This window comes from Trichomonas vaginalis, chromosome V (genome assembly GCF_026262505.1).
Source record: "Trichomonas vaginalis G3 chromosome V, whole genome shotgun sequence".
Classification (NCBI taxonomy): Eukaryota; Parabasalia; order Trichomonadida; family Trichomonadidae; genus Trichomonas; species Trichomonas vaginalis.
The window spans coordinates 9761157-9781228 of NC_067207.1; the positions used below are offsets into that span (position 1 = coordinate 9761157).

The 20072-nt window shown below is 31.6% G+C and overlaps 9 protein-coding genes and 1 pseudogene across 10 annotated transcripts, besides 4 other annotated features; 3 read left to right on the forward strand and 7 right to left on the reverse strand.

Annotated features, from left to right (window-relative positions):
- Positions 1-1908: part of a mobile genetic element that runs on past the window's edge.
- On the forward strand, positions 7-303 carry TVAGG3_0308350 (uncharacterized protein; the record flags this gene model as incomplete). The annotated part of the gene is made up of 1 exon (XM_051229748.1): positions 7-303. One exon carries the CDS (start codon positions 7-9, stop codon positions 301-303), a length of 297 nt encoding a protein of 98 aa, XP_051099478.1.
- Positions 1017-1216: a terminal%2Cinverted (terminal inverted repeat of Maverick-2 transposon ID:TVAGG3_0308200).
- On the reverse strand, positions 1217-1651 carry TVAGG3_0308360 (uncharacterized protein; the record flags this gene model as incomplete). Its single annotated transcript, XM_051229749.1, has 1 exon — positions 1217-1651. One exon carries the CDS (start codon positions 1649-1651, stop codon positions 1217-1219), a length of 435 nt encoding a protein of 144 aa, XP_051099479.1.
- Positions 1909-2029: 121 nt separating the features above from the next.
- Positions 2030-11817: a mobile genetic element.
- Positions 8061-8949, forward strand: TVAGG3_0308380 (Prim-pol domain family; the record flags this gene model as incomplete). Its single annotated transcript, XM_051229750.1, has 1 exon — positions 8061-8949. A coding segment is annotated over one exon (889 nt), but the record flags the coding sequence as incomplete, so codon positions are not given.
- TVAGG3_0308390 (uncharacterized protein) lies at positions 10014-10373 on the forward strand (the record flags this gene model as incomplete). The annotated part of the gene is made up of 1 exon (XM_051229751.1): positions 10014-10373. One exon carries the CDS (start codon positions 10014-10016, stop codon positions 10371-10373), a length of 360 nt encoding a protein of 119 aa, XP_051099481.1.
- Positions 10764-11060, reverse strand: TVAGG3_0308400 (uncharacterized protein; the record flags this gene model as incomplete). The annotated part of the gene is made up of 1 exon (XM_001306789.1): positions 10764-11060. The coding sequence occupies one exon, from the start codon at positions 11058-11060 to the stop codon at positions 10764-10766; it is 297 nt and encodes a 98-aa protein (XP_001306790.1).
- Positions 11080-11690, reverse strand: TVAGG3_0308410 (annotated as a pseudogene). Its single transcript has one exon. A coding segment is annotated over exon 1 (611 nt).
- Positions 11818-12044: 227 nt separating the features above from the next.
- On the reverse strand, positions 12045-12614 carry TVAGG3_0308420 (uncharacterized protein; the record flags this gene model as incomplete). Its single annotated transcript, XM_051229752.1, has 1 exon — positions 12045-12614. One exon carries the CDS (start codon positions 12612-12614, stop codon positions 12045-12047), a length of 570 nt encoding a protein of 189 aa, XP_051099482.1.
- Positions 12615-12760: 146 nt separating this feature from the next.
- Positions 12761-13519, reverse strand: TVAGG3_0308430 (uncharacterized protein; the record flags this gene model as incomplete). The annotated part of the gene is made up of 1 exon (XM_051229753.1): positions 12761-13519. One exon carries the CDS (start codon positions 13517-13519, stop codon positions 12761-12763), a length of 759 nt encoding a protein of 252 aa, XP_051099483.1.
- Positions 13520-13957: 438 nt separating this feature from the next.
- Positions 13958-16042, reverse strand: TVAGG3_0308440 (DNA/RNA polymerase superfamily; the record flags this gene model as incomplete). The annotated part of the gene is made up of 1 exon (XM_051229754.1): positions 13958-16042. The coding sequence occupies one exon, from the start codon at positions 16040-16042 to the stop codon at positions 13958-13960; it is 2085 nt and encodes a 694-aa protein (XP_051099484.1).
- A 159-nt stretch (positions 16043-16201) lies between these two features.
- Positions 16202-19848: a mobile genetic element.
- TVAGG3_0308460 (ribonuclease H-like family) lies at positions 17303-19072 on the reverse strand (the record flags this gene model as incomplete). Its single annotated transcript, XM_001306788.2, has 1 exon — positions 17303-19072. The coding sequence occupies one exon, from the start codon at positions 19070-19072 to the stop codon at positions 17303-17305; it is 1770 nt and encodes a 589-aa protein (XP_001306789.2).
- Positions 19849-20072: the final 224 nt, after the last annotated feature.

Here is a 20072-nt window from a genome sequence, read left to right on the forward strand (position 1 = left end):
CGTGGAATGTTACCATCGACGTTTACAGTTGAAGGTTCAGCAGGATTGCTTACAAGATTGTCAATTGGTGGTATTTGGTCTCGTGAGAACATTGTTATAAAATCCAGTATAAGTGAATTTGCTGAAGAATCTATATTATGTCTTTCAAACTACATGTATTCGCCACCGAAGCATTATAGTATAACAAACTTTGTCAGTAAGTTTAACATAAGACTTGTCGAACCTTCTTCAATGAAAGATGTTGTGCTACCTAAAGATGGAAAGGATGGACTCATTATTGAAATGATTTTAATAGCATATTAAATGAGCTTGTTCTTGAAGGTCATTCATGATGAAATAACTGTTGTAGAAGATGTTAGCAATTGTTCAGACATTTTGAAGCGTATAGATGAGATAAGAAAGAAGTTTATGAAGCCGCAACGCGGCGAGGACGAAGTCCATGAGAATGTTTATGTTTCATTGACTTTCTCCAGTAACGAGAACTTTTATGAGATAATATTGAAGAGAGATGATTTTAATATGGTGTAAATGGTAGCTTGGCAGCTTTAGGCGCAATGGGAACAAAAGCATTAGCATTTGGAGCAAAAGCACTTGGGCTTATGACGCAGTAAATAAAATGAGTGGAGGAAGGGTTTCGAAGACATTAGATGCAAATAAAGGAAGATTGGAGGCTGGGTTGCAAAGAAGTTAAGATTAAATAAAATAGGGCTCATAAATAAAGCATCCAATTTGGTTGCGACTGAGTCAGAAAATGCTTTAGGAAAGGACGATGAGTTTGCAAAACATGCAAAAGACTTTAATGACCAGATGAAAGGTGAAACAATGCATTTAAATAGAGTCGATGGAACTTCTTCTCCACCAGTAGTTCTTCCGTATGGTCCCTATGGAATGTATGGAAACCCTTACGAAAGACCATTTGACCCATTGACTGGTGGAAGTAACTGGTATCATTACGGACGAAGAAGAAAGACAGTCAAGTTGGAGACAGACGTGAAGAAAGCAACTAAAAAGAAATCAAGGAAGAGAGTTATAAAGCAATGAATTCAACGGGTGAAAAAAGAGACCCAAAGGGTCAGAGCCGCAAAGCGGCTAGGTGAAAAAAGAGGTGAGATTTCACCACTTCACCTAAATTTATTTTTGCGCTATGTTTTCATACGTGTGAGGATGGTGATATCATTAATTTTTAAATAAATGTGGGAACAAAAATATAACATTTCTACTCAGCAGGAATGAGACCCTTACTGACTATGTATTCGTTTAATGCTTGATGAAAACAATGGTACATATTATCGTATGGGTATACACAACGTCTGTTTCCATCGTCGTCGTATATGTAGAGCTCAAATCCAGTCCAACCTTCTTTTGTACAATATGTAGCTTTATTTAAGTATGCATTTATGTAGATAAGGCAATTTTCTTCATCGCTCCAGAAATAATTTTTGTTCTTTGTTGAAATAGTTTTCGTTCCTCTGCGACCATAAGGAATGTATGCAATGAACTTTGCGTCATAAGGGATTGTAATATATTCAGGGTTTCTTTCATCGTCAATGGGTCTGTCTTTGTTAAAATGCATGTTTCTCAGTTTTACTTGAGTTTTGAATAGTTCACGGAAACGTTCTGGGAAAGAGTCATAGTAAATGTAGTCGGACATGTCTTTGTAATGAAATAAAAAATTTAAAAAAAATAAAAATAAGGTTATTTTTATTTAGTGAGGACGGTAGGGAATTCGTTAGTGAAGTCGTTAGTGAAGTCGTTTATGTATCAGATGGTTTTGTAAATATTTAAGGTTAAGTTGGTGTTTGTGTTTGTGTTGTAAAATATACGTTATCGGTTTCGTAAAGTGTCAAAACCGTTAAGTTGTGTACGGAGGCGCGCAGTGCCACAGTACCCAAGTTAGGGATACTAACTAACTAAAGCAATACCACGTTTATTTAGTAAGGAAGATCCATTCATGATTCCAGCTCAACATATTGACGTTCGTTCACTAAATGGAGGTTGCATCACTCCTGAAGGTATCAGCTCAGATTTCTCATACGCTCTTCATAATGTTACAGATGTTGTGTTAGCATTTCCGAAGAATGCAATGCAAAGAACAGTTTTAGAAAATCCAATGCTTCGAGGTCTTCAGGTCACTGTAGATTCCAGAAACTTCCCCGATCAAGCGATGACCACAGTGGGTGACATATTCTTTACACGTATGCTTCAAGCTTCTGATTTATATGGAGTGAATGAATGCACAGAAGAATACGAGGACTCATTAACTAGACCACTGAATGCAGATGATGGCACGCCATTAGCTAGAACATGGAAAGACCAAACTTCATTCTTATGCACTATTCCAGTTCAACGTGATGGAGCGGGTATATTCTTTGATGGATTAGAAACTTTCAACTCACAGTTACAGTACAAGTGAAAGCTTATCCAATCATTCAGGGTGAAAATGACACTTACTGTTCAAAGGTGACAAATCCTCCTCAGGTTTGGTTTACTAGGACTACATATTGGACATGGACACCGGATGAAGGTTTGAAATATCATCCAACAGGTACACCACCACAGTATAGAAGTTCATATGATGAAATATTGATGAATAGAAATGTTTAAAATTATAAATTTATTTTTGATTAGATGGATTTAAATTCATCCACCCCTTATGAAGAATTAGCAGGAGTATATAATACATACATAGATGATATGATTAATGAAGCATTGAGTGATAATAGAAATGCTCTATCTAAGGAAAAATTAATGAAAATTCCATATTCTGAATGTTACTTAAATTCAATCACTGCAGCAATTGGTAAACAAAATAAAGGTAAAACATTAACAATATTAAAACAGATTATCATTATTGCTAACACTTCCCCCCATTCACATGTGTTAATTTATATCAACCGTTCGGGTTCACCTTCAGATGATACATTTGAATCTTTAAAGCATTTAATCAAAATTCCAATTATTTATTTATCACAAGAAGAAGCAGAAGATTATTTAAAAAACTTTTTAATGTATAAAGAATTATATAATACAATCAAGAAGCAAGGATTAGAGGATAAAATTATTGATAAACAACGGATGAATTATTTGAAACACTTTCTATTTCAAAATTTTGATAGAGAATTTTTGCATTCACTCATTTTTCTAGATGATGCAGTGAAATCAAAACTAATAACAAATGAGAATCATATTTTTAATCAGTTATTAACTCAATGTCGACACATTCAGTGTTCATTCTTTATGGCTGTTCAATATTTCAAAGCATTAAGCACAAACATTAAATCAAATCTATCAACACTTTTCATTTTCAGTGGGTTTGTCGTCAACAGTTGAACGTTATGCTTTATCAGTGAATTTACCAATGAGCATTAATAAACTTTACACACAATATCAGCAATTAGGTGAACATGGGAAAATAATAGTTGATTTAAATAAAGGAGGTGTTTAAATTTGATTAACTTTTTATAATTAATTTTTATTTTTTATTTATAATTAAACATGACTGAAATAGCAAATCTTCTACAGGTTCCATTAAAACAAGGGACAAACAAAAAGGGTGCATATAATAGAACTATGAAAGTTCCTGATGGAATGAAAGAATTAGTTCATATTTTGCTGGTCTTCAAAAAGATGTTAAACAAATGAGAAACGTTTAACATTACCAGAAGCTCAAGCATATGCCAAACGTCAAGGTCAAATTGGGAAGCACACGAAGCAGACATTACGGGTCCAAATGGAAAACCTGATGGTATAAATGAAGTTTTCGTTACTGATGGTCAAGGAAATATTAAAGTCATAAATGGTTACAAATTAACTATAACTGATTATCCTAAACGTAAAGCATATAATGAACGTTATCCTATGCAATTTGATGAAAATGGAAAAGCTGTTAAACAATACATTGGAGAAGGTTGAAAATGGTCCAATTATTCATACCGTTATAATCCATATTCTTATTTCAATGAAGAATTAAATGCTATTGAAGAGGGACGGATGGATTACCACGATATTCTAACCAGTTTGATGGTCAATATGCAAATATTAGACCTGAAATTTCAGCTAAGAAATTCTTTAAAGTTGCTTTATTCGATCCAGTTTTCGCAAATGTTAAAGATGAACTTAAACAGCAATTCCAACCAATTATAGTAGCAAGAATTGCATCAGGTGCTTTATCTCAAGCATTCAAAGATTTAATTAGAAACCATTATATCAGCAACGAGGTTAACTTATGATTTAGTTAAGGAATCAGATAAAAGAAAATTTGAGAAATCAGATGATTATAAGAATGCAATTAATGAATATATTAGGTCTATTAATTACAATGAATCAGCTAAAAATCAACTTCATGAACAAATACAGGGAATAATAGATTCAAAACTTCCAGCAAAATAAAAGTTTAAATATATTTTTTTTTATTCGAATATAAATGAGAAGACGTTTCACTAGTCAAAAGAACACTAACGCAAAAGCAGAGATTACGGTTGGTTTATAACGTAAATGATGATAAATCACGAATTATTCAAAATGTTAAAGTTTAATGTTAGCCCCGAATTAACAAGGTCAGCAACTCAACCAAATTTATTAACTCGTGACTTACCGAAAAAGGAGGAGAGCAAAATTAAGAAGATGGAGACCCAATCATTTTCTTCTGAACCCGGTAAAGAACCTGTTGAAATTCCACTTATCCAACATACCCCCAGCCTCTTTCATCAAACATCGAGAACCCATATAAAATAGACATTAATTCTGAATTAATGAAAATTTACCGTGATATAATAATTAATAATTATGATTCAATAATAAATTTAATTGACCAATCCGGTTTAATTATTTTAACCTTATGAATCATTAATTCACATTATCGCCATTCTTTGTGATGTTCAAGATTCAGACGTTAAGATTCAATTTTTCATAGATGATGAGGTTTCATGCTGCGGAACAGTTGCAAAATAAATCCTATAAAGGATATTAGCACAATTAAGATAATCAAAGAACGGAACAACAACTGAACTTCATTTAACATATAATGATATTTTAATAAAATAGTTGATGAATATAAAATATCACTTGAAAAATTCTTTGTTAAGGCTATTTAATATTCAAGCATTAACATTATTGAATAATAATCCTTTGAATCATAATCAATAATAATTGACCTTTCACTAGTTTCTTATCGTTTGTTTTATTTCTTTTTGTTCCCACTATCCGGATCGGTCATTGTAATTGTTTTTTTATAGTATCAGCTTTATCTTTAACTTCAATCTTTTTCCATCGGGATATTTAAACCAAAATTCCAAAAATTCGATATTGTCAATCTGTTCATATTTTAATCTATCAATTACATTTTTAATACCATCTGAAAATCTTATGAAATGGTCATTATATGGGTTTGATTGAACTAAATTTTGAATGAAGTGAAATATAACCTGTTTGATGAATATGACACTGACTCATATTTTCTGAAAACACTAAAATTTTATAACATGAATGAATTTCTTATTCGTTGAATTTATGAATTCTTGAGGTAATCTTATTCTAGTTTTATTTATCACTGGAAAATAACGCTTTACCATATTTTTAATCGTAATAAAAAATGTCAATTATCAATATTATTTCGAATAATAACTGTGAATTAAATTTAACAGTTAGCGGAATTTATAATGTTACTCTCGTTTCTGTGAGTGGTAAATTTAATCCCATTCTTTTAGACCCTTCAGATTATATATCATTTATTAAAGATGACCATGAAAAAACGTATGATATGTATATAAATAATGTGATAGCGAAATGGGATATTAACATGATTTTAAGTTATTTAAATGAATCATTTATCGTATGGTATGAAGAAAATTTTAAATCAAAACCCGATAAACTTTTTGAACTTGATGAAATAAATAACCTTATTAAATTCCCGCTGAAAATTAAATTTGTACTCCTCATCTTCGTTCATTGTTGGGAATATTAAATTTTGAAAAAGATGTTGGGGATGTTTTGTATTCTGACACTGGTTCCAATTTCATTTTAATCAAATGTAATAAGTTAATACCCCAATGAGATTTTCACATCAAAACATTAGACCCTAACTCTTACCCATCAATACAAAACATTTTATCCATCAACTTAAACACATTTTCTTATCATATCCGTTTCAATTATCCGGGAATTCATTTATTCTTCATTCAAAAGATTTATCAAATATTAAATTTAGAATAACTGACCTATTTGATTGTGATTTAGAATTTATGAATGAAATATTATGGCAATTTCAAATAGAGAAAATAGCTGATGAGATAACGGATTAAATATTTATTTTTAAATCGTAATAAATGATTTAAACAACAGCAACTTAAGGCGCAAAGCACCCAGGTCTTCAGACCATTACATACGCCATATATGCATATAATTCAAAGACGGCAGAACAAACGCAAAGGTTGAAATATGGAGATTTTGGAGATAGTATTGAAAAATGACCGTTTCGAATTCGTTTGCAAAGGTGGTGCAGTGATATCAAATATAAAAGAAATTTTATTTATGAATTCAAAAATTAAAGGAATAACGGATGATATAACATCAATTCCACCAGAAGAACAGAGATATTACGCATTAATGCATTTCCTAAAGTTTTGAAGATTGGAAGATTTAATTTAAATGAGGAATTCATAGAAGGTTTCCTAAATGACATAATGAAGAAGGTAGATAAGGAATACGTGGATAGTGAGTTAATGAAGAAGGCAAATTTGGTTTATGTAGATGAAAAAGATAATGAAATTAAAGAAAAGGTTGAATGGTATCATAAATGGACATCGGAGACTTTTAAAGTTAAAGCTGATACAGGATGGGTTTTCAGGATGTTTAGACCTTAAAGCAGATAAAACTTATGTTGATGAAAAAGATAATGAAATTAAAGAAAAGGTTGAATGGTATCATAAATGGACATCGGAGACTTTTAAAGTTAAAGCTGATACAGGATGGGTTTCAGGATGTTTAGACCTTAAAGCAGATAAAACTTATGTAGATGAAAATTATGCAAAGAAGTCGGAAGTAAATGATGTGATTACAAGCATGAAAAATGAAATACTTCAAACATTATATCCTATAGGCTCTATTTATACATCAATGAACTCAACAAATCCAGCAAGTGTTTTAGGTTTTGGTGAATGGAAGCAGATTGTAGACAAATTCTTATACTGTGCTAAATATTCAAAGCAAACAGGAGGCTCAAAGAAAATTAAAGAAGCAAACCTTCCACCGCACACTCATACAGGAACGACAAACTTTTCTGGCGACCATAGACACTCATTAAGAGACCACCCATTATATAACTCAGGCTATGAAGCTGGTTATGATGTTTTATCTCCAGCTTATAACGATTCAACAAAAAAGACTTTTCGACAAACTGAACCAGGAGGAAATCATGTCCATACTTTCACAACAAATCCAACAGGCTTGGGTAAAGATTACATGCCACCATTTGTGACTGTATTTGCATGGTACCGGATGAACTAAATATATTTTATGTCTGTAATTAATTAGGTAATGAAGTAGCGGATGAACTGCAGAAATAAATTTTATCGTTAATGGTTTTTAGGTTATTCAATAATTAATTATTTTTGAATAACTGAAGGTGTCACCACGTCACCATGTCACCAGGTTAATTAACTTCTCTTAAAATTACTGACAACATGACATTTTGACAACATTCCCGGAAATATATTTTATCGTTAATGGTTTTTAGGTTATTCAATAATTAATTATTTTTGAATAACTGAAGGTGTCACTACGTCACCATATCACGAGGTTAATTAACTTCTCTTAAAATTACTGACAACATGACATTTTGACAACATTCCCGGAAATATATTTTATCGTTAATGTTTACGTTAATGTTTCGTAAATGTTTTCATGAATGTTTTCAGTGTCACCACGTCACCATGTCACCAGGTTAATTAACTTCTCTTAAAATTACTGACAACATGACATTTTGACAACATTCCCGGAAATTTGATGCAGTCCAAAAATAAAGTTAGTTTTAAAATTATTTTTATTTTTTTATTCCTATATAAATGACAGCAACAAACAACAACAGCAACTATATCGTTTCTGATGAAAAAGTTATTGATTCATTAGCTGAGGAATTAGTTGTGGCAGAAACTAAAACCCTCAACGAAAGAATTGGTGAAAACAAGATTGATTTACATAACTACCTCAAACATGATGGAGGAAGAGGAAGGAAAACTGGTATGGCTTTATTAGTAAATAAAATATCAAATTTAACGATTATAGATGTTGATATCAATAAATCGTACAATGATGAACTTAAAGAAACAGCTAGAAAAGATATTTTATCAAAACTTTCGGATAAAGATGTTATCGTTAAAACCGCTTCAGGAGGTCTTCACATTTATTGCAACACTAATTTCTTCTATGCAGTTTCGAACAGAATGATTAAATGCTATTCCTGCAATGATTATGATATTGATATCATGACTTCTATGGATGATTCAAAGCGTTCTTTAGTAGTTATGGCTGATTCAAGAGTTCGCAAGAATGCAACAGAACCAATCAATACATACTCATTCATTCGTGGAAGTTACGATTCAACATTAACTAGAACAGTGAATGATATATTAAATGATTTGAATATTAAGGTAAGAGTTGAACAGAATAACGAAGAAACAAAGACTATCATGAATGAAAACAAAGATGTAAACATTGACGATAAACTTGCCCAGAGCATAGTTGATGGCATCTGTGATTTTGAAGTACATAATGACGGTGGAAACATGAATTTAGAAAAAGAAGTTACATTATTCACACTGTTTCAAGCAATTAATTCGTTACCTAATCATTTAATTAATGAAGCATACGATAACGTTTATAACTTCTGCAATTTAACTGAAAATGCAAAAAGTAATTTTGAAAAAGCACGTAGTAGATATGCACATTTAATGACTTCTCCATTTGTTTTGGTGAAGATTCTAAAACTATACCAAAAAGAATATTATGATGAATACGTTTTACCTTTATTACGTAAGCCAAAAATAACATTTGATATAAAACTTGATGACTCGTTTTTGATAACAGATATTAGACGCAAGGCTGAAAATCATCAGTATAAAAACAGTTCTGAAGTAATTGAGGATTTATCACGTGTAATCCGTTTTGTAGATTGTGGAAATAAATACTTCATTCAAAAGGACTATAATATCCACGACAAAATGAATCAAATATCATTCGTTCTTCAATCAAACATGAAAGAGTCACTCAAAATGATTAAATTATTTAAAGAAGAAGGTAAAACAATAACAGCATGGGATGTACTACTAAATCAATTGTCTTCATTAACCGTTAAGGGTGTTTGCTTTAAATCTAATTCTCCAGATGTTTTCTCAACGTTTCAAGGTTATAAATACAACATTCTCGAAAAGCCTGATTACTCAAAAATTGAGATGTTTATGGATTTCATTAAAGAAGCCATTTGTGATAATAACGATGAAGTGTATAAATACCCTCTCGGCTGGATTGCATCAATGATTCAACATCCTTGAATCAAGAATGAAACAGCAATTATTTTGAAAGGACTTCAGGGAACAGGTAAAAACAGATTTACAGACATTATTTCTGAACTTCTCGCCGGTTATTCATGTAAAAACATTACTGAAATAAGTGAGCTAACGGGTAATTTCAATTCAGTAGTTGAGAATAAATTGTTTCTTGTACTTAATGAACTCAAGAATGTAGGTGAAGACAGACTCGCAAACTTCAACGCTTTGAAATCAATTATTACGGATAATGAGATAAGAATTAATGAAAAGAATCAACCCAGAAGAACTGCTCAGAATGTTGCCAATTTCATTTTGGTAACTAATAACGTTTACCCTGTCAAAATTGAAGTTGGAGACAGAAGATACGTAGTTTTAAGAGTTAATGGTAAATTCAAGGGTCAATTTGATTATTTCAAGAATTTGATGAATTCATGCACTAAGGAATTTTATGATAACCTTTTAACATATTTTATGCAATATGACCTTTCATCATTTAATGTACGAATCATACCGATGACTGAAGCCAAACAAGATTTAATAGAATTATCAACAAATCCTTTAGATGTATGGATAAATACACATTATGATGAATTGTGTGCAGGTATGACGTGTAAAAATGCTCTATTCTGCAAACCATCAGACATGAAAGACAAAAACTTTCAAATGAGCATTAAGGATAAATGTGATAGGAAACAGAGAAGAATAGATGGTAAACAAACAAGGTGTTATGTTTTGAAAGAAGAAATGAAAGGATTATATAAACAGGTTGAACCAAACGATAATGAGGATTCATTTACTGATGATGAAATACCTGTAAATGAAGCTTTATAAAGTATGATTGGAATTTATTTTTGCATTAATCCTGCTGTGTTGTCAAAATGTCATGTTGTCATCATTTTTAAGAGAAGTTAATTAACCTGGTGACATGGTGACGTAGTGACACCTTCAGTTATTCAAAAATAATTAATTATTGAATAACCTAAAAACCATTAACGATAAAATAACTGATAACAAAATTTTATTTTTATATAAATGGATACCCCACAAGCTCAAAATTTACCACGAATCATAACAAGGGAGGAAATGATAAAAATGATGCAAGAACAAATTAAAAACAACAAACCACGAAAACCGAGAAGATGCGGTTATGCAGTAATGATGGAAAGAAGAACCCAGAAGGGTTCGGCGTCTCGAAGAGACGTTGTCGAAGAGGAATAAAAATTAAATTTGGATAGAGTTTAAAAATTCATCTTTATTAAATTCATCTCTTCCAATCAATTTATTTATTCTATTAAATTCTTTTATTTTTGCTTCACTCAGTTTAAGGATTGAACGGTAAGTTTCTAATTTTTCGATTATTTCTTTCCTCTCTTTATCGTTTTCAATTACTTTAGTTTTATGGGCATCAGCCCCACCGCATTGCAGCTTCTTTTTGTAATAGCATATTTTTGATTTAATTTTGTTTAGTTTCTTTTTATATTCATTGTCTGGACTCTTGGCTGCTTTGTTGTCACTCATTTCTTACGAAATAAAAAAATTAAATATTATTTAAATATAATGGAGTAATAAAATAAATCGGAATTTCTATTAATTTATTGTCAACTTCAACTAATGCATTGCCGTTAATATATCTAACAAATTCAGCTATTGTGTCAAATCTTCGTCTTCTTTTTGTCATTGATTTATCAGTTTTTCCATAATCGAGATGAATCAAAACTTTATCCCCTTGTTTAAAATTCATGAGCCCCGAATTAATTTGTTCACGTTTAACATCATTCAACCTTTCCATGTGCTTTCTAATATATTCCCATTCTTTTGAAATATCATTTTTCATTTCCACTGGTTTCATGTTTATAGTTCTATGCCATGTATTATTGTAATAATATACTAACTGCTGTATGATGGAGTCATGATTTCCATCCCAGTATATCTGACCGTTAACCCCTAACGCATCTCTAAGAGTTCTCATTACCGCATCAACTATTTTATTATGAAACGTATATGGAGAGGATGAAAAGAAAAAATTAATTTGTGGGAAATAATGAGCCATAGCTGCCTGAAATCCTTTATCACCATCACCCCTGATATTATCTACTCTTTCATGATCTAGTAAGTATTGTATAGCTCTTCTTGTTTCCTGTTCTGTTTTCCCTTTCACCGGAATGCAATATAAATATCTGGTGTTAATGTTAATGGCAAATAAATAAGTAACGTTTCCTTTTGAATATTCTAAATGATCGATTTCGTATGAATATGGATATGGTGCAAATGAAGGGCGACTAAATTTTTCCTTTAACGGTTGAATTTTCGGGTCAATTGGTTTATTTAATATCTTGAAATCCTTTTTAAAATCTTTTTGCTTCTTTAATGTTTGAAATGGATATAATAAAGTGAATGATGAAGGATTAACTGAAGGAGGAGGAGGTACTGTCGTTGGAGGTTTTGGTGTTGCAAGTGGTTTAATTTTATCTGCTTTGATTTTGGATGATGAAGTTTTGGATTTTATTCCCCCTTCATTAATTCTGGATGTATTCTATTCATTTGTTTTAAATATGCTGTATATAAAGGTTTGATATACTTTCCCGCTTCGAGTTTATGTTGAAGGATGAATTCCAAAAGTTGATCTTCATTTAAAAGTCGGGCTGAATATAGTTTAACTAATGAATCATAAATTAAAGCCTGTGCATCATTTATGGTCTGAAGGACCTGGGCGTTTTGCACCTTTTGTTTTTGTTCCTTTGGTTTTTGCGGCTCAGGATTATATAATTTATATAATTCATCAATATCTTCTTCTGTTAATACTTTATTTTTGAAATCTTTCAATTGTTTAAGTTGTGATTTAGTTTTTCCCTTTGTATATTCATTATTTTTAATTTTGTCTTTAATTTTAGAAATTATTTTATCATGATATTTCAAAATTTCATTTTTATAATATGGATAATAATAATCCATATCATCACCCGTTATATTGTTATTATGTTTTTGGAGATATGATTTTAATTCATAATAATTAAGAAAATTTTGATTAAGTACTAAATCATAAATTAAATTTTTTAAATCTGTGTTATCCATTTATATAAAAATAAAATAAATGTTTAAGGGTGCCCACCTCTTTGAATCATAGTATCAAAACCATTATTTACATATTGAATCGCATCATTAACGGTTCCTTTTGTCTCTTCTGTGGCATTTTATTAAAAATAAAATTTTAAATTGTATTAAATAAATGGCATACAACATCCATTTTCACAACATACAGCCTTAGTGTGTGCTCCTGTTAATGCAGTATTACCGATTGTTAAGCGAGTCATTGACCCGTTTTTAAGTTGTAAATTAATATTCTGACCATCGAAAATAACTTTATCATTTATTATATCCAAATAATTTTTAGGTGTTAATTGTTTATTTTGTCGTAAACTAACACCTTTCATTTTTTGTGCAATCTTTTTAAAATCACTTCCATCAATTGAACCGTTGAATGATGTATAACACTTAGGGCATAAAGCAACCATGTTATCGCCTTGTTTCTCAATTGCTAAACCCAATAACTTCTTCTCATGTGCTTTTTCTTCAGCTTTATTCTTTAATTTAGGTTTAAATTTCTCATCAAAACAGAAGAAATCAAAAGGTGCGAATTTGAAAATGTTTTTATCATAAAATTGTTTATCGGTAACAATTGCTTGAAATGCTTGAGTGTTAGGAAGATTTGGGTCGCCAGCGATTGCCCAATAAGATGAATCAGTATCACCTTCAATGAAATGAAAACGATTAACATCCATGCATTTATACATAAAATCATAAATGAAAACTAAATACCAGTATTTTGCGTTATCTAAAGTGAAGAATGCCTCTTGTAAACATGTATCACATCTATAAAATCTATCTTTAAGCATCACTTGATATGTATCTTCACCTATTTCTCTTATGTTTTTAAACTTATTTGGCATACATGCAACGCGTGCCTTCTGTGCATTCATTATTTTAGTCTTTGCGTAATTTTGTGTATTCATTGCATCGTAACCATATGATCCATTAAGTGAAATCTTGCAAAATAAACTTTTTCCTTTATTTCCTTCTAATTCAGCCTTTTGTCTTTCGTTCATAAATTTGTTCGCAAATTCATTAAAACAAGTGTTTTTTAGTAAATGTTAAAATTGATTGAATATCATCAATGATAAAATGAAATCTGTCTATTAGATACCAAAGATAATAAGAAGAAAATGGTTGATATTGGTTGTGTGTTGATGCTAACTGAGTTAATTTCCTCTGTTTCTGGTCAACTGGTAGATTGTTTGATTTCATGTAATTATACATAAAACTGCCAATTGTTTTTTCATCTGTGATAATATCTAAGTTTCTTATTATCGGTAAAAAGTTTATGTAATCATTAATGTATTTTTCATCAATGTGACCCTTTACTTCAGCCACGAATAAAGTATTTTCTTCTTAATTATTCCCAGTGCTTTTGCTTTCTTTGTTGCTGTATCACAAATGATAACACCATTCAATCTTCCCGGCATATACATTTTATGGTCAGTATATTGAATGAAATCATGAGGATTAGATGAAAATGATGAAGGATATAATGAATTAAAATCAACACCAACGAAATGAGTCATGATGTTGGAAGTGTCCTCATTTGATACAGTTTTAGTTTCTGGATTATATGAAAGTTTATTAATGTGCGTGATTCCTTTAAGATTTACTCTATGTTGAACATTTGATAAACCACCAGTAATTCCATTATGGAGAATGTGATAAGCTTCAACTGAATCTAAAGTCATTGGTAAATTATTTTTTAATGCGTAATTTCTTAAATTGATTCTTAAACGTTGAACATCTTCATCTTTATTTGATTTTACGACATTGCAATAACAACACATTAACTGACAATTTTCTTTGGTATGTGGTTTTTCATTATCGATTCTATCCAATGTTGGTTTATTTGCATATGTAAACGCTTTACCACACATTTTGCATTTAGATGAAAGGATTAAATCGTGATAGTATTGAAAATCATCCATTGAAACATTATTTTTAGTATCCCTTTCTGCTTTTTCATCTTGTTTCTTATATGATTCAATTTTATATTTCCAATACTTTTTCGTTAATTCAAAACTTGATTCTATCTCTTCCTCAGGATATTTTTCATTAGGATTAAAGTCTTTATATGCTAAAGCGTAACGAATCATTGAAGCATTCGATGATAAAGAAAGATTATGAAGCATATCAATTTTATAAACAAATGTTTCTTCAATAATTTTATCGATTGGGTCAATCATAATTTCAACATCTTTATTGCAATAATGAATAAAATATTCTAATCTATTCTTAAAATTTTTAGCATCATTGAGATATATTTGATAATCACTATCTGATATAGTTTCTTGAGTTAATGCTGAATAAAATGAATCTTTCGTGAATGGTTCCTCTTTATATAATTCTTCTTCGGAATTCTCCCATGTGATAAATTGATAAGGGAAAAAGGATTTAACACGTGATTTATTGTTTCCGAAATCTTGAGTGAATTGGTCTAATGTCCCACCCGCTATATAATTTCTGATGTCAATAAATCTCAATTCATATGGAGCGTTTGTTTTCTTTACAATGATTTGCTTAAATTGTGAAGATGAACCCAGCATTGATTTTATTTTCCATTTTGCAGTGTTTAAATCACGAAGAATTAAATTTAAATCAAACTTTCCCGAATTAAAACCTATGATATTCACTTTATTGAATTCCTCATCTAGAAGTTCTTTAAATGCTTCCTTCTGTTTTTCATTTAATGTATGGGACAAAGTCCCCGCCGTTTGCGACTTCAATAATTCATTGTATTGACTCATATTTGATTCAACAACTAATGAACAGGTTGAAAATAAAAACTCAATCCAATCAGAAATAAAAGAATCACTCGAAGTTAAGCAAAAATTCCTCGTATATGTTTTATCGTTTAATTTAACCGTTGATGATACCATGAATGGTTTTAAGTAAGCGTTCAAAGTTGCACACTCAGAAAGTTGTAATTCTTCTTTAGTCTCTAATGTTTCAAAGTCAAAAGTAATATAATATCTTGTCGGTTTATAATATTTCTGCAAATTGTGAGCTAATAACCACTGATATATCTTCTGTTTCGTAATATGTGGTGCATATGGTTGCTGGGTCTTTTGCAATTGAACGTCTTGAATTAATCTTCCATTATTTTCTTTACATTTCTCACAATGCTTTAAAAATCTTCTTTGGTTTTTCCTTTCTGGATCATCACGGATAGAATAAACTTCTTCTTTACAATATAGACAAACTTTATAGCCGGTGAGTGCTTCAACGTCTGTTATTCTGTCAGCGTGAAGTTTTCCACATGGACTCTGTGTTAATAAAATATTTACTGTTTCAAATTCTGGATCTATCATTATTGATTCCACTAATGGAAAGTCTACCTTATTTATGTCCACGTCTTCTGGTTGAGGATCACAATAATAGAAATCAATATTAACATTTAACATTCTCGCTAATCTCTCACTTTCTGATGAAATGTCAAACCCGTCATATGCATCTATTGCTTCATTTAAATAGCTTCTACGAGTTTTAGGATTAACACCATCAGGAATGTTATAGAAGCGTTTAAATAACCTTCTACCTTCTGCTCTAATTTGATTATCATTTAGGGTTGTTAAAAATATCAAAAATTAGCGTTTTGAAGACACCATGGTGTCTTATAATTTTCCCTTCCTTATTGGCGTGTAGAAATAAATGCGCCAATAGATTGAAGAAGAAGAATTGTTTTTCTCTTAATGAACTTTAATCCTTTTGATATAAGAATATTAAAAACATTAATATAATTTCGATTTCGGAAATTAAATTTCCAAATTTTTTGTCGATTTCGGAAATAACAGGATCCCGCATCCAACACGCAACAACAAAACACAAAACACACTTTTTGGTTCTTTCATCGTTTTAATCGTAATTTATGTAATACATGATTTGGATAAATTTTACAAAAATAGAACCTATATTATATTCTTTTCAAAGATTCTTGCAAATCATCAAAAATAATTGTATTTTAAAAAACGATCAAATTATCCTTTCATTATTTTAAACTTAAATCAGTTTTTATGATTGACTAAAGCAATCATATTTATTCATCATTAAATAAACAAAAAAAATAATATTTGAGAGTTATTTCAAAAAAAACACATTGAATTTATTAATTTGTCTCAATTTCAGTATTATAAATTTTTATAATTTCAATATTTTGAAATACACTTTTTAATATTTCAATATTTATGATATTTCAATGTATTAAGTGGTCTCAAATTGAGCTTCTCAAATATAAGTTGGCCTATTCAAATAATAAAATTAAATAATATTTAAAATAATAAATAAAAGTGATTGAGGTCATAGCAAAACGGCTGTTTGGAGGCAGTTAGGAGCTAGCGGTTGAAGCGATAACATTCACAGCCAACATCTACGGTCAAGCGGCAGCATTCAAGGGCAACATCTACAATCAAGCGGCAGCATTCAAGGGCAACATCTACGATCAAGCAGCAGCAAGGAGCTACGGCAGCAAGGAGCTACGGCAGCAAGGGGCTACGGCAGGTCAAGTGGCATCATTCAAGGCCAACATCTACAATCAAGCTGCAGCAAGGAACTACGGCAGGTCAAGCGGCATCATTCAAAGCCAACATCTACAATCAAGCAGCATCAAGGGGCTACAGTAGGTCAAGCTGCAGCATGGAGCTACAGCATCAAGGAGCTACGGCAAGTTAAAGATCAGTCAGATCTGGAAATATCTTTTTCAGGATTTCATTTGTCATGAAAAGCTTCAATAGGATTCTACACTTTATTAGATCTTCACGTGCGTTTTGATTAAACTTATTACGCAGGTTCCGCACAATTGAAATCATTCTTTCCACATCAGCTTCGGTTGCAGCAATAGACATGAATTTTAAGGCAATCTCTTTCAATGCCTTGAAATTTGCATCACATGCTACCCAAAACCTTTGATCCAAGCAGGTGAGGTCGGTGTTGTTCCTGATTTCACTCTCATTCATATGTATAAAGTTGGAAAGAGCTTTCTTGTACTCATTAGCTATGTTCTTGGCCGAACTTCTCTTGTAGAACCTCGCTTCTGCTTCTGCACGTCTCGAAAGCATCTCGATCATAAAATCGTTGAAGCTGTACTCTTCCACTTCTTGCATTGACAGAGACGCCCATTCACCAAGGTTCCTGCCTAGTCTCCTCCTTGGTTCATTCTCTTCAACTTCTTCATCCTGAGCAATGTCTTCTGCATCTACTTGGCCATCACCTTCAATTGCTTCGTTCTCAATCTCGGGCTCTTCTATATCTAGATTTCTGTCCAATTGATCCTCTGCCACTTCATCCAAATGATCAGGGGTGTAGCTCCTTGGAGGGATTTCAAGTTCAGCATTGATAGGTATTGGTTCTTGGAAGAAGAGTGAAACGTCTGGCTTGTACTCAGTATGCATGTTCAATTCTGCGCGGATGACTGACCGGCCCCATGGAGTTAGACCAAAGGCAAATTTCATCAAAGCGTAGTTGCCCTGTTTGTCAAAAACTTCATTCATGTTGGCGATTAATGCATCTGCAATGCGCTTTGACGAACTTGATAATTCAGGACGATTTGCAATTCCGGTCAACTGCTCAATCGTCGATTGAAACATTGGATAGATGTAGCAGAAGCAGCCAACGTCACTCTCTGCATAATTCAAGAGTTTCTTGATTGGTAAAAGAATCTCTTCGAAATTTAACAACCATTGTGGAAGTCCATCCTTGAAATCAATTCCCATATCCCTTAAGATCTGAACAGATTCCGGTGGATCATCCATATTGAACAATTCATAAATTTTAGGGTGTTTTTCTTTTATCCACTTCAGAAGATCCCAGAAAAACATCCAGCGATGATCCGGAACATGAATAACCCTCATATTCAATGCCCTTCTCGTGTCCGGCTTCGATAACTCCTTGCTTATCGCTTTGCAATAATTAATTTGCATTGCGAAAGCTGCACAATTGTCTGCCGTATGCTTCACCACTAAGTTGAGGAGATGCGCAACACATCGGATATAAACGGTTTGAAGACCCGGATATAGTGCTCCGCATCTCCTCCAGTGGCACAGCCCTTTAACTTGGGCGGGGCATCCATCGGCAACAATTGCAGAAAGGAAATCCTTTGGGAAGGTAAAACATTCAAAGAAATTATTGTAATCCCTGGCATTCCAACCATCAGCGATCATAGTATCAATGAAGATATGGTTCTTCATTTTTGCTGGATTGCTAGCCATCACAAAAAAGCCATGCCGGCTTCCGTGTGATGCCGCATCAATTGTTATCGAATAGTAGCCCATCTTGTCAAGCTCAACGTGTATTTTTGGAGCTACCAAGTCGGCTAATGTAATGATTCCATCCCTTATCTCGTCTCTTCTATATGGGATCTTGAGTTGAAAATTGATTACTCCCTTGAAGGTGGAGTAGATATGTCGGGCGAAATCTTCTAGTACACCTGAAGCGGCCATATTGATTGACATGTTGGTATCCACAACAAATTTTACAACATAAAGTAATTTTCTATCTTGTTTTATTAAATCTCTTCTCGTATATGGATTATTTTCACATTGTATTTGATATATATGCTGATGATCGTCATCAAATTCTGATGGTTTTCGATGATAAATGCAGCGCATATATGTTTTTGTTAGTAAATTGTAATGTATCGCTAAACAATAACAATAAAGTCTTTTTCGTTCTTTCGATTTTTCGCTTGTATCTGGAAGATAAGCAATATTGAAACATACTCGACATTTATTATTAGTTGAGAATTCAGTATCCTCGAATTTTGGTAAGGGAGGTACTTTTCGAGGGATATTTTTGGGAGGAAGTTTGCAATCAATCCATCCCTCAAATTTGGATTCATATTCATCTTGTGTTTCAGTCATTAATTCTTAAAAATAAAAAGGGTAAAAACTAAATAAAATGGGTAAAATTCAATAGTGTCTGTGCTATCGTTCAATTTGAAGGTGTCTTTTGAAACCGCAAGACACATTGAATTTTTGAATAGTGTATTATGGTTTGACAGACACCAATGAAAAAAATAAAATGATATTTATTTTAAATATATAAGATCCTTATATAAAATATAAATATTTTATCGTTTTATTTTCTTGTTTTAGAAATGTTTTTTATTGAAAAATCAATAAAACTAACTCCAAAATAAAATTTTTGATTTAAAGACACTATGATGACACCAGGCAAATCTTCCAAGACACCTATCGTCGGGAATCTAACAACCCTATTATCATTCATTTTAGCTGTTCCGTTTTTGTTCATTTATGTAAGAATAAAAAATTAAAAAATAAATAAAAATAAAGTTTATTTTTTTAAAGTCCGTAAAATGAATTAAGAACACATAAATTTTTATCATCTGCGACGTGACGAATACATTTTAATTTACTCAAGAATGCGTACCCTGATACATTAAATCTAATTCCTGTCTTATTTAATTTCACAACTTTGAAA